The 13,184-nt window shown below is 48.1% G+C and overlaps 2 protein-coding genes across 2 annotated transcripts in view; both read left to right on the top strand.

The window, feature by feature from the left end:
- The first annotated feature begins 1,659 nt into the window (after nt 1–1,659).
- On the top strand, nt 1,660–2,756 carry LOC147125322 (uncharacterized). Its single transcript, XM_085994312.1, has 2 exons — nt 1,660–1,778; nt 1,907–2,756. Exons 1-2 carry the CDS (start codon nt 1,660–1,662, stop codon nt 2,754–2,756), a joined length of 969 nt encoding a protein of 322 aa, XP_085850438.1.
- Nucleotides 2,757–5,097: 2,341 nt separating this feature from the next.
- The window catches only part of LOC147125321 (uncharacterized), a 91,895-nt gene continuing 83,808 nt past the window's right edge, over nt 5,098–13,184 (top strand). Inside the window, exon 1 of the mRNA XM_086001223.1 lies at nt 5,098–5,345. Within this exon, the coding sequence (XP_085857349.1) occupies nt 5,169–5,345 (177 nt within the window). The 5' untranslated portion in view covers nt 5,098–5,168. The remainder of the gene's footprint in view (nt 5,346–13,184) is intronic.

The raw sequence follows: 13,184 nt of genomic DNA, 5'->3' as shown, positions 1-13,184 counted from the left end.
GAGATGGAATGCTGCCAATGATATTGTGGCGTACCGATCACAGAAAGGACACAATCCGCTTTTTGGTCCGTAGACGATAAATCAGGCGTCATGCCTTTAAGAAGGATCACACCTTTAAGAAACTCGATCTGCAACATAGTTAAGCCCAGAGCGGGGGAGGAGCAGTCGAAGCTGTGGACTGATGAAAGGCAGTCGGACTTGGTGTAGTCTCTGACGCCATTTTGTGTTCAACATGCAGTCTCAACAATTAAACCTTTTCTGTTGAACCTCTCCGAGTTCAGTATTTTTTGCTAGGAGTACGTAGACTCCTACAATATACTGTTTTACTTATTTATACTGGAGGCTGTCAAAGTATTTGCTCAGAGGAATAAATATTTGTTTTTCTGTTTGCATCTGCTTATTGATTGAAACAAGTACAATTCCAGGCACCATCGCCAAATCCCCCACCATCAACATCCTGAGGGGTCACCATTGACCAGAAACTTAACTGGACCAGCCACATAAATACTGTGGCAACAAGAGCAGGTCAGAGGCTGGGTATCCTGCGGCGAGTGTCTCACCTCCTGACTCACCAAAGCCTTTCCACCATCTACAAGGCACAAGTCAGGAGTGTGATGGAATACTCTCCACTTGCCTGGATGAGTGCAGCTCCAACAACACTCAAGAAGCTTGACACCATCCAGGACAAAGCAGCCCGCTTGATCGGCACCCCATCCACCACCTTAAACATTCACTCCCTCCACCACCAGCGTACCGTGGCTGCAGTGTGGACCATCTACAAGATGCACCGCAGCAACTCGCCAAGGCTTCTTTGGCAGCGCCTCCCAAACCCGCGACTTCTACCACCTAGAAGGACAAGGGCAGCAGGCGCATGGAAACACCACCACCTCCAAGTTCCCCTCCAAGTCACACACCATCCTGACTTGGAAATATATCGCCGTTCCTTCATTGTCGCTGGGTCAAAATCCTGGAACTCCCTCCCTAACAGCACTGTGGGAGTACCTTCACCACACGGACTGCAGCGGTTCACGAAGGCGGCTCAGCACCACCTTCTCAAGGGCAATTAGGAATGGGCAATAAATGCCGGCCTTGCCAGTGACGCCCACATCCCGTGAACGAATAAAAGAAAGGCGCAGAGCAGAATGCACATTACTCAGCAGAACACCCAGGCCAGCCAATCTGTCTGTCACATGATTACTATTGAAGGACACATGAAAGGTGCTGTAAAATGCTAGCGCTTATCTCTTTCTATTTAGATTAGTGTAATGCGTCAATGAATTATAATTTTAAATACAAACAGAAAATGCTAGAAATACTCAGCAGGTCAGGCAGCATCTGTGGAGAGAGAAACAGAGTTAATGTTTCAGGTCGATGACCTTTTCAGTCAGAACTTTACTTTAAACTAGTTCTATGCCAGTGTTAAAGCGTGTGTTAACCATGGATCATATTCCTTTAAAAAAAAACTCACTGTTGTAAACAGAGCTCTTAAATTACCTCAAGTACACAAAAAGAAAAACTTGTGCCTTTCATAACCTCAGGATATCCCAAAGCACTTTACAGCCAATGAAGTACTTTTGAAGTGCTCTAATTTTAAGATTATGTTCCCTCGTTCTTGATTGCCCCCCTACTATGCTACCATGGAAGGCATCACGGTTGAGCATGGTTTTGTTCTCAGCCAGGATTTACTTACACATTTTCCAGCAGAAGTCATTGGATAGCAATCAGGAGTGGGATCTCTGGCTAATGTTTTTGCCCTTTCCTAGCCCAGTAAAACTGAGGCAAGGTGTACTGCCCCAATTGCTGGCCATCCTGAGATCAGTTAAAGAGGCATTCACACTGTAACTGTAGCATTGGCACGAAGTGTAGATATAGCCTGAATCTGGAGTTGGGGCCTAACATGAGAAAGGGGTGAAGATGAGTTAGACTTCCTGGAGGAGGTAGACTTCCTGGAGGAGTTAGACTTCCTGGAGGAGTTAGACTTCCTGGAGGAGTTAGACTTCCTGGAGGAGTTAGACTTCCTGGAGAAGTTAGACTTCCTGGAGGAGTTAGACTTCCTGGAGGAGTTAGACTTCCTGGAGAAGTTAGACTTCCTGGAGGAGTTAGACATCCTGGAGGAGGTAGACATCCTGGAGGAGTTAGACTTCCTGGAGGAGTTAGACTTCCTGGAGGAGTTAGACTTCCTGGAGGAGTTAGACTTCCTGGAGGAGTTAGACTTCCTGGAGGAGTTAGACTTCCTGGAGGAGTTAGACTTCCTGGAGGAGTTAGACTTCCTGGAGAAGTTAGACTTCCTGGAGGAGTTAGACTTCCTGGAGGAGTTAGACTTCCTGGAGAAGTTAGACTTCCTGGAGGAGTTAGACATCCTGGAGGAGGTAGACTTCCTGGAGGAGTTAGACTTCCTGGAGGAGGTAGACTTCCTGGAGGAGGTAGACTTCCTGGAGGAGTTAGACTTCCTGGAAGGAGGTAGACATCTGGAGGAGTTAGACTTCCTGGAGGAGGTAGACATCCTGGAAGAGGTAGACATCCTGGAAGAGTTAAACTTTCTGCAGAAGGTAGACATCCTGGAGGAGTTAGACATCCTGGAGGAGTTAGACTTTCTGCAGAAGGTAGACATCCTGGAGGAGTTAGACATCCTGGAGGAGTTAGACTTCCTGGAGGAGTTAGACTTCCTGGAGGAGGTAGACTTCCTGGAGGAGGTAGCCTCACTTCCCTTCGTTCAGTTGGTGCCTCAATGCCTCATTTACACGACACAAGTTTAGCGTCAACGTGAAGCTGAGCATTGCCGCAAAGCTGAAACGGATTGGCACAGATTTATAGTGTGAGTGCAGTCAGGGAATCGAACCTGTGACCTGCTGATGTGTAGTACGGTTAATGCTAACCTGGATCTTTCATTTGGCTTCATTGATGGATTATGCACCAGACAATGGAGGCAGCTCACACTTGCCAGAATTGTGCCCTAACAAACAACAGCTTGCCAAAGGGCACAGAGCTGGCAATCTTGCGGTGGAATATGGTTTTGAAGTTACACACCAATTTAAAAGAAAGACTTACATTTATAAAGCGCCTTTCATGACCCCAGGATGTCCCAGCACACCTTACAGCCAATGAAGTGTAATCACTATTTTAAAGTAGGAAACACAGCAGCCAATTTGTGCACAGCAAGCTCCCACAAACAGCTAATGACCAGATAATCTGTTTTAGTGATGTTGGTTAAGGGATAAATAATGGCCGGGGCTTTGAAATAGTACTCTGGGATCTTTTATGTCCACCTGAAAGGGCAGGCGGTTTAACGTCTCATCTGAAAGACGGCACCTCCAACGGTGCAGCACTCCCTCAGCACTGCACTGGGAGTGCCAGCCTTAGATTTTTGTGTTCAAGTCTCTGGAGTGGGACTTGAGCCCACAACCTTTCTGACTCAGAGACAAAGGTGCCACCCACTGAGCCACCACTGACAAAATGCGAAGAGGTTGAACAAAGCTGAGTTCTGTGGAGGAGTTATACCCGAAATGTTAACCTTTTCCACTTTTCTCCCACAGATGCTGAGAGATGCCAGCAAATTTTTTTATTTCGTTTTTGAATAATGTCGGGATGTGAATAGGGTTGCCAGCTCTGGTTGGATGTATTCCTGAAGGTTTTACCACACGACTTCCAGCTTCCTACCGGCCAGACCAGTCTAGTCAAACAGACTTTTTTTCCGCATCTCCAATATTTTTATATAAAAAGAAAGGAAAAAGACTTGCATTATATGGCGCCTTTCATGACCACCAGACGTCCCAAAGCACCAGTGAAGTACTTTCTGAAGTGTAGTCACTGTTGCAATGTAGGAAATGTGGCAGCCAATTTGCACACAGCAAGCTCCCACAAACAGTAATGTGATAATAACCAGGTAATCTGTTTTTGTTATGTTGGTTGAGGGATAAATATTGACCAGGACACCGGGGAATAACTCCGCTGCTGTCAGCCAATTGTTGTTCCTGGCTGGCCAAGGTGGCCATTAACAAGTCCAGGCAGCGGGCGGTCAAGGGGGTCGTTCGGCCCGACTGCCTGCCTCTCTTCCGCAGCTATGTCCGCGCCCAAGTGTCCCTGGAGAGGGATCATGCAGTGTCCGCTGGTACGCTCGAGGCTTTCCGCAACCGGTGGGCACCGGAGGGGCTAGAGTACATAGTCACACCAGGAACAACATTATAAAGGAAAATAAAGACTTGGGGGGAAAAATTGAGTCGCGCCCCCTTTGGGGCGCTAACTTTGCCAGGGCGCTACTTTTAGTGCCCGAAAGAATTAGCACACCCACGGCCGAAATTCATCGGTAGCACCCCAAGAGGGAAGCGAGGCGCTACTGGAAGCGTCCCGACTCCCTCTTGGGGTGCTGCGAGGGAATATCGCGGCGCTATGTGCCGCGGTACTGCAGGCCTTCCTCCCCTTCTTAAAAGGGAGGGGCCTTGCGCAGCGTGGGGGGGCTGTTCAGGAGGCCGGGGACGGCAATGGGGGCAGGTGCTGGCAGGCGGCCAGCAACAAAAATGGCCCCCCAGCACCTCGCCTTTAATTAGCGCCGCCCCGGCCACAGGTAGGCCCCCCTGACCCCGTCGGACATAGCGTCCGGCGGTAATTCAGGAGGCGCTACCGAAGATCGTGGCCGGGGCGCGAGCGGGGGGCTGCTCACGGCGATGATGTCATCGCTGGCGGCGCAGTGCCGCGTGGCGCTAACGGTTACCGCCGCCGTTAACCTCCCGCTGAATTTCGCGGGAGGCGTTGGCAGCACCGTGCCCGGGCGCTAGTTGCTTTGCGCCCCTTTAGTGCCCGCTAACAGGCGACGCAAACCAACCAAATTTTCCCCCCTTGCATTTCTATAGCGCCTTTCACGACCACCGGATGTCCCAATGCGCTTTACAGCCAATGAAATACTTTTTGAAGTGTAGACACTGTTGTAATGCTTTAATTTGATAAGTTTCCCATTGTCTTATGTATAATTTAGAGTTCATTGTTTGTGTCCCTCTAAAAAAGGGGCGCTTTTGTGAATATGCTTTCTTCTGATTACACTTGTCATCCTAACTGGAATTTTATAAGAGTCAGCCAATGGTTGTGGTTTTTTCTTTTTTGGAGGAGGTGCTGACCCGCTCTCCTCCCCTCTCTCTCTCTCTCCTCCTCTTTCTCTCGAACAATCACCAACAACCATGTTCTTGAAAGAGCTGCTGTTGGGGCTCCTCTTTATCGCCCCTCTCATTTACTGGGACCTCGCCTCGCCCATCCTGCTGATGCTCTTTTGGTCGCTGCTGGCTTTTCCGGTGGGCGAGAGGAGCTGGGACGAGCAGGACCGCGGCACCGATCCCGGCAACCAGCAACTCCAGGAGGTGAGTTCAGAGAGCGCCGGGTCCATTGAGCAAAACACTGCCAAGCAAAGCAAAAAAAAAGGGGGGGGGCAAGGTTTATATTTATATATATATATAAATACGAGACTTACTTATCCCTTCTTCAAACCCTGTGCTGCCAAAACATGAGCCAGTCTCGACAACCGCAGGCTACCCGGTGGTCAGACCGTCCGTTCCCTGATACCATGTCAGTTTCGTTGTCTCTTGTCTGTTTCTGCAGGCGATTTAGGGTTTCGATTTAAGGGTTCGGGTTAAGACTAGGGCTTCGAGGTTATGAGGTTGGGATGAAGGTATTCGGGTTGAGGATAAAGATTGGGGTTAAGTTGTTATGGTCAGGGTTGGGGCCAGGGCTAGTGGGGTTAGGGTTAGAATCTTGTCTAAAATCAACACAGTTGTAATTGAGGGGGTTTGTACTTTCCGTAGTATTTTTCAGATATAAAAGCACAAAATGTTGCAAATACAGAGCAGCTCACAACATCTATGAAGAGAAATGGCCAGTTAACATCAGAATTGAAAATTAAAAGCTGAGATTTGGGGGGGGGGGGAAATTGGGTTGATTTGCGCCTAAGAGGGCGCTAACGGGGCGCAAAGCAACTGGAGCCCGGGCGCGGCACCGCCCACGCCTCCCGCGAAATTCAGCGGGAGGGTAGCAGTGGCGCTAACCGGTAGCGCCCCGTGGCGCTGCGCCGCCGGCAATAACATCATCACCGTGCGCAGTGCCCCGCTCGCGATCTTCGGGAGCGCCGCCGGACGCTATGTCAGACGGGGTCAGGAGGGGCTACCTGCGGCCGGGGAGGTGCAATTTAAAGGCCAGGTGCAGGGCGGCCATTTTTGTTGCTGGCCACCTGCCTCCACCCCCGGCCTCCTGAACAGCCCTCCCCCCCGCGGAGTGCCAGCTACGCTCCAAGAGCCCGGCACTTCTCTTGAGTGCTGGGCTCTTTTGTCGGCACTCCCGATCCGGTGGCCCAGCTGGGCCCAGGGTTGCGCTGCGCAAGGCCCCTCCCCTTTAAGAAGGGGAGGAAGGCCTGCAATACCGCAACGTGCCGCGATATTGACTCGCAGCGCCTCAAGAGGGATGCGGGGTGCTTCCAGTAGCGCGGGACAAAGCTGTGAAGGGATTTAAACATGAGGATTAAAAATTTTAAATGGGAGGCGTTCGAGGACCAGGAGCCAATGTAGGTCAGCGAGCACAGGAGTGATGGGTAAGAGGGACTTGGTGGGGGGATAGGCAGCAGAGTTTTAGAAAAGCTGAAGTTTATGGGGGGGCGGCCAAGGAAGCATTGGAACATTCAAGTCTGGAGGTAACAAATGGCTGAGGTGAGCTGAGGCAGGGGCGGAGATGGGCAATGTTACAGAGATGGAAGTAGGTGTTTTTTGTGATGGGGAGGATATGGGGTCGGAAGCTCAGCTCAGCTCAGCTCGGGGTCAAGTGGGACGGTGACATTACAAGCTGTCTGCTTTAACCTGAGACAGTGGCCAGGGAAGAGGGTGGTTTCAGTGATGGGGGCCAAAGACAATACTTTTGTCTTCCCAGTGTTTAGCTGCTGGAAATTGTGGCTTATCCAGGACCGGATGCCAAAGAAGCAGCCTGACAACACACAGGCAGTGGAGGAGGTGGTGGAGAGGTGAGCTGGGTGTCGTCAGCATACATGTGGCACCTGACCTTGTGCCTTTGGATGGTGGTGCCAAGGGGCAGCATGTAATTGAGGAAGAGGAGCGGGCCAGGGAAAGATCCATGAGAGACTCCAGAGATAACGGTGAAGGGGAAGGAAAAGAAGGCAATGCAGTAGATGCTCTGGCTATGATTAGATCGATAAGACTGGAACAAAATGATGGCAGTCCCATTGAGCTAGACAATGGAGGAGAGGGGTGGAAGGAGGAGGATGGTGTGGTTGGCCGTTTCAAAGGCTGCAGAGAGGCCGAAAAACACAGAGGGATAGTGCACCACAGTCACAGTGGATGTCCTTGGTGATCTTGACTAGGACCATTTCAGAGCTGTGGCAGGGTGTGGAGAGATTGGAGAGATTCAAACATGGAATTGCAGGCAAGATGGGGCAGCAGTTTGCAAGGGCAGATGGGTCAAAGGTGGGTTTCAAATGTAGACGCGCTTCTGGAAACTCTTTGCCCTAATTTCTAAATAAAAGTATTGGCTACCCAAAGGAATGCAGCAGAAATAATGGGCTAGTACATCAAGAAATGTAAAACTCTGATGGCTCAAGGACCCCAGTTTGAAAACCTACTTGGCTTCAGTTCTGAACCCGCGCCGGGAATCCAGTTTGTTAATGGTTTGAAATGCCAAGATTGTACTGCATATTTACGAGTGATACTGAGATGGCGAAGTCCTCCACTCCAGGTTGCACTGTTTAGCTTGTTTTCTGCTGCAGCGGTTAATCATTCACTGAAGATTTGTGCTTTAACAGCAGTGTGTCTCCTCGTTTGTTCCGTTGTCGGATGCTGGACTAGTTTATTTTTTGAGTTATTGCACTCGGTTTTACTGCCTACTTCTCAATTCAAAATTACTTAATTCAAATTATCTGAAAATTCAATTTTTTTTGCACCAAATCCCTACTTGTTCTTTATGTTGCTTAATTTGAATTATTGCATAATTCAACATTTTTCAGTGCAAGACGTAAACTGCATTTCTCTTTTGAAAAGGTGGTATGACTTGGTTTACTCCAGTCTTTTGGAATAGTTTATTCTTTCATATTTTGTAGCACAGATCATGGACAGCTTGGCCAACATCAAGTCAAGGAGGGTCAAAATTCTCTTTCAGTTGAATGTTGGCAAAACCAAAGCCATCATTTCTGGTTCCTGCTAGTACCAATATGCCACCGACTACAGCTTCATCAACCTGTCTGAGTTGACCTGTTTAACCTTCTCCATGGCAGCCGTGCCTCAGTGGGTAGCACCCTCGCCTCTGAGTCAGAAGGTTGTGGGTTCGAGTCCCACTCCAGAGACTTGAGCACAAAAATCCAGGCCGGACACTCCAGTGGAGTGCTGCACTGTCAGAGGTGCCGTCTTTCGGATGAGGTGTTAAACCGAGGCCCCGTCTGCTCTCTCAGGTGGACATAAAAGAAATCCCATGGCACTCTTTCGAAGAAGAGCAGGGGAGTTATCCCCGGTGTCCCGGCCAATATTTATCCCTCAATCAACATCCCAAAAAAACAGATTACCTGACCATTAACACAATGCTGTTTGTGGGAGCTTGCTGTGCGCAAATTGGCTGCCATGTTTCCTATATTACAACGGTGACTACACTTCAAATGTACTTAATTGGCTGGGAAGCACTTTGGGACGTCCTTAGGTTGTGAAAGGTGTTACTGTATATAAGTGCAATTATTTCCTTTCTTTCTGCATCCAGTCAGTTGCCAAGATGGCATTTCCACATTTGAGGCATTGCCCACTTGCACCCTACCTCCATTCTTCTGCTACAAAACCCGTCATTAATCACCTTGAGGAATTATTTTATTTCTTATTGCTGTACTCGCTGAAACCCCTTCCTCCACCATTCACAAATTTCAGTTACTGCAGAACACTGTGGCTTGAATTTGTTCTTGCCCATTGTCCCTTACCCCTACCCATGCCAACATCCACTGGCTCCCTCTTCACTTCATTTTCAAATCCCTTTGCAGCCTCCAGTTGTCTTGCCTGAATGATCACTTCCAGCTTTATGTCTCACCTGCATTTTTCCCTCCTCTGACTCTGGATTGCTGCTCATCCTCTTGCTCTCCCCCCTTTCACTCCCCGCGTCAGAAAGCAATCTTTCAGTCACTCCACTCCTGCTCTTTGGAACTCCCCTAATTCCACTTTCTTGCCACCTCTGTCGATTCCTCTTGATAATCTGTCTCGTCAGCTGTGCTTTCTGTCCTCACCCTTTATTGTTCCCATCCTCCCGCTCGGTGTTAATGCACTCCTTGTAAAGCGCTGAGATATTCTACGTGAGTAGGGCTAACTAAATACAAAATGTTCTAGTTTAAAAGCTTTGGCCAATAGCAGCCAGGGGTTAAATCTTATGTCAGTACCTGTACTTGATTATACCTGACAATTTGCGAGTCTTGACTTTCATTTTCTATTTACTGCAAATTTTTTAAAATTCGTTTATAGGATCTGGGCGTCGCTGGCAAAGCCAGCATTTATTGCCCATCCCCAGTTGCCCTTGAGAAGGTGGTGGTGAGCCACCGCCTTGAACCACTGCAGTCCGTGTGGTGAAGGCACTCCCATAGTGCTGTTAGGGAGGGAGTTCCAGGATTTTGACCTAGCGACAATGAAGGATCGGCGATATACTTCTAAGTCAGGATGGTGTGTGACTTGGAGGGGAACTTGGAGGTGGTGATGTTCCCATGCGCCTGCTGCCCTTGTCCTTCTAGGTGGAAGAGGTCGGGGGTTTGGGAGGTGCTGCCGAAGAAGCCTTGGCGAATTTCTGCAGTGCATCTTGTAGATGGTAAACATCGCAGCCACGGTATGCCGGTGGTGGAGGGAGTGAATGTTTAAGATGGTGGATGGGGTGCCAATCAAGCGGGGTGCTTTGTCCTGGATGGTGTCGAGCTTCTTGAGTGTTGTTGGAGCTGCACTCATCCAGGCAAGTGGAGAGTGTTCCATCACACTCCTTATTTGTGCCTTTATAGATGGTGAAATGGCTTTGGGGAGTCAGGAGGTTAGACACTCGCCGCAGAATACCCAGCCTCTGACCTGCTCTTGTTGCCACAGTATTTATGTGGCTGGTCCAGTTAAGTTTCTGGTCAATGATGACCCCCGGGATGTTGATAGTGGGGGATTTGGTGATCGTAATGCCATTGAATGTCAAGGGGCGGTGGTTAGACTCTCGCTTGTTGGAGATAGTCATTGCCTGGTACTTCTGTGGCGTGAATGTTACCTGCCACTTATCAGCCCAAGCCTGAACATCGTCCAGGTCTTGCTGCATGTGAGCATGGACTGCTTCATTATCTGAGGTGTTGTGTATGGCACTGAGCACTGTGCAGTCATCGGCGAACATCCCCAATTCTGACCTTATGTTGGAGGAAAGGTCATTGATGAAACAGCTGAAGATGGTTGGGCCTAGGACACTGCCCTGAGGAACTTCTGCAGCGATGTCCTGGGGCTGTAATGATTGACCTTTAACCACCACAACCATCTTCCTTTGTGCTAGGTATGACTCCAGCCAGTGGAGTGTTTTCTCCCCGATTCTCATTGACTTCAGTTTTACTAGGGCTCCTTGATGCCACACTCGGTCAAATGCTGCCTTGATGTCAAGGGCAGTCACTCTCAACTCACCTCTGGAATTCAGCTCCTTTGTCCATGTTTGGACCAAGGCTGTAATGAGGCCGGGAGCCGAGTGGTTTTGGCGGAACCCAAACTTGGCATCAGTGAGCAGGTTAATGGTGAGTAAATGCCACTTGATAGCACTGTCGATGACACCTTCCATCACTTTGCTGATGATTGAGAGTAGACTGATGGAACGGTAATTGACTGGATTGGATTTGTCCTGCTTTTTGTGGACAGGACATACCTGGGTAGTTTTCCACATTGTCAGATAGATGCCAGTATTGTAGCTGTACTGGAACAGCTTGGCTAGAGGCGCGGCTAGTTCTGGAGCACAAGTCTTCAGCACGATAGCTGGGATGTTGTCGGGGCCCATAGCCTTTGCTGTATCCAGTGCGCTCAGCTGTTTCTTGATATCACGTGGAGTGAATCAAATTGGCTGAAGACTGGCTTCTGTGATGGTGGGGACCTCAGGAGTAGGCCGATATGGATCATCCACTCGGCACTTCTGGCTGAAGATGGTTGCAAACGCTTCAGCCTTGTCTTTTGCACTCACGTGCTGGGCTCCACCATCATTGAGGATGGGGATATTCATGGAGCCTCCTCCTCCCGTTAGTTGTTTAATGGTCCATCACCATTCACGACTGGACATGGCAGGACTGCAGAACTTTGATCTGATCCGTTGATTGTGGGAATGTTATCCATCATTCACTTAATCTGTGCTGACAAAGTCACCAGCTCCCAGCTATCTAATCAATCTAATTCTTTTGATGTTCTGGACCGGGTGAGAAAATGGTCAACATTCTGGAGTGCATGCACAAACTTTCCAAGAGTTATGTCCACATAAATAGTGAGCAATCCAACTGGTTTAAAATGCACAAAGGAGTGAGGCAAGGCTGTGTTCTCTAATATTCCTTAATGCAACGTTGGATGCAATGATCAAGATCTTGATAGATGACACAAGCACTAATTTTAAATTATGAGACCATTGTCAGGATTTAATTTTGAAGGGTTCCAAATTCACCACTTCCATACTGTATTGCTTACTAACTTCTGTATATCTCTATATAAAGGCCCCTCTCTTATTTCCTTTCAAGACTGAAAACCACCAAGCTTTTCCAGTCTTTCATTATAACCTCCTCCTCTGATGTGAGGAATCGGTCTTTTGATTCTTCTCTGCATCACCACCAGCTTAAGTCTTTCCCTTCTGTCTTGGGAGAGAAAAACTGAACGCACTTCTCGAGATGCAGTCTGAACAGACCTGTACTGTACGAAATTAAAATTAGGAAAGTGAAGAAGGGCCTAGGCCCATTTGACACCCTCCGTCCAGAATACCAAACCCACACAGCTTTTTAACACCCACTTGAATGGGCAGACAGGAAATTGGTTTCAGAATCTCATCTGAAGGATGGCAATCTAGCAGTTTCTCAGTACAGTGCTGCAGTGTCAGCTTAGATTATTCACTTAAATCTGAGTGTGCAGCTTGAAATGCTAACCTTCTGACCTAGAGGTGAGAGTGTAGCAACTGCGCCCAGTTAACACTGTTAGCTAGGTCACTCTTTTGTTGGTTGCTGTTCCGCAGTGACTGGCCATGTTAAGTGCCTACTAATAACTAGATCTGTCTCAACTTCCCGCTTAGCTGTGAAATGTTTAGTCTCATCTGTTCTGAATGATCCTGTAAGGCAGGGCTGCATGACCAGTGGGCCACGTGCAGCCTGCAAGACCTGACAATGCCACCCATTAATCCCAGGTGACTCTGTTCAATTTGCACCTATATTTCTGTTTTGAAATTTGTGTGCCTGGAGGTTTGGAAAAGGTTGTTCTTAATTCCCTTAAATCCTTAATCACAACACCAATACCTATTAGTATCAGCACTTTGAGGTATATGCAAAGTAATGGCAATGGGGATGTAGTCTTTTTATGGTCCCTGAGACTGCATGAGATATGCTAAGTGACCAATGAGGAAAACACTCTTGGACACCCTTGCCTCAGGACATAAGGTGAACAAAGATTGTTAGCAGCAGATATGGCTTACTTGAGACACATTTCTAGGATCCACAGGTTTAGAAATGGCACACTACAAAAGGAATTTGGGCTGAGAAAAAATGGTCGTAGATTGAATCTGTTATTCCTCATTCTGCTTATATGTCAGATGGTTCAAATTTGTAAACGGAGGGGATGACGGGTTGTCTTGCGATTGTTGTGGCACCCATATAAGTATAATAGTTGGGACCAAGAGAGACTATAATACTGTATTAAGAACAAACTTTCCAAGAGTTATGTCCACATAAATAGTGAGCAATCCAACTGGTTTAAAATGCACAAAGGAATAATTTAACTTGACGGATGCAGTACATCTCCCACCTGATAGAAGGATTTAGCATCGTTTTATTCATTTATGATGCTTCTTTTGGTCTGGTGATTAAACTCTTGCAGTTTCCTTTCTGCAGACTGAAAGAAGAGTTTAACATATGTTATTATTGGTATCTATCTTTTTATGGCTTTCGCTAGCACTTTTGAGTATCAGAATGAGTGGGCACTGTGTAACAGGGTTGGAGAGTC

The sequence above is a fragment of the Somniosus microcephalus genome, chromosome 1, assembly GCF_052327205.1.
Source record: "Somniosus microcephalus isolate GS21.2 chromosome 1, FLI_Smic_1.0, whole genome shotgun sequence".
Lineage (NCBI taxonomy): Eukaryota > Metazoa > Chordata > Chondrichthyes > Squaliformes > Somniosidae > Somniosus > Somniosus microcephalus.
Note: the sequence above shows the minus strand (reverse complement) of the source record. Positions and strands in the feature narration are given on the sequence as shown.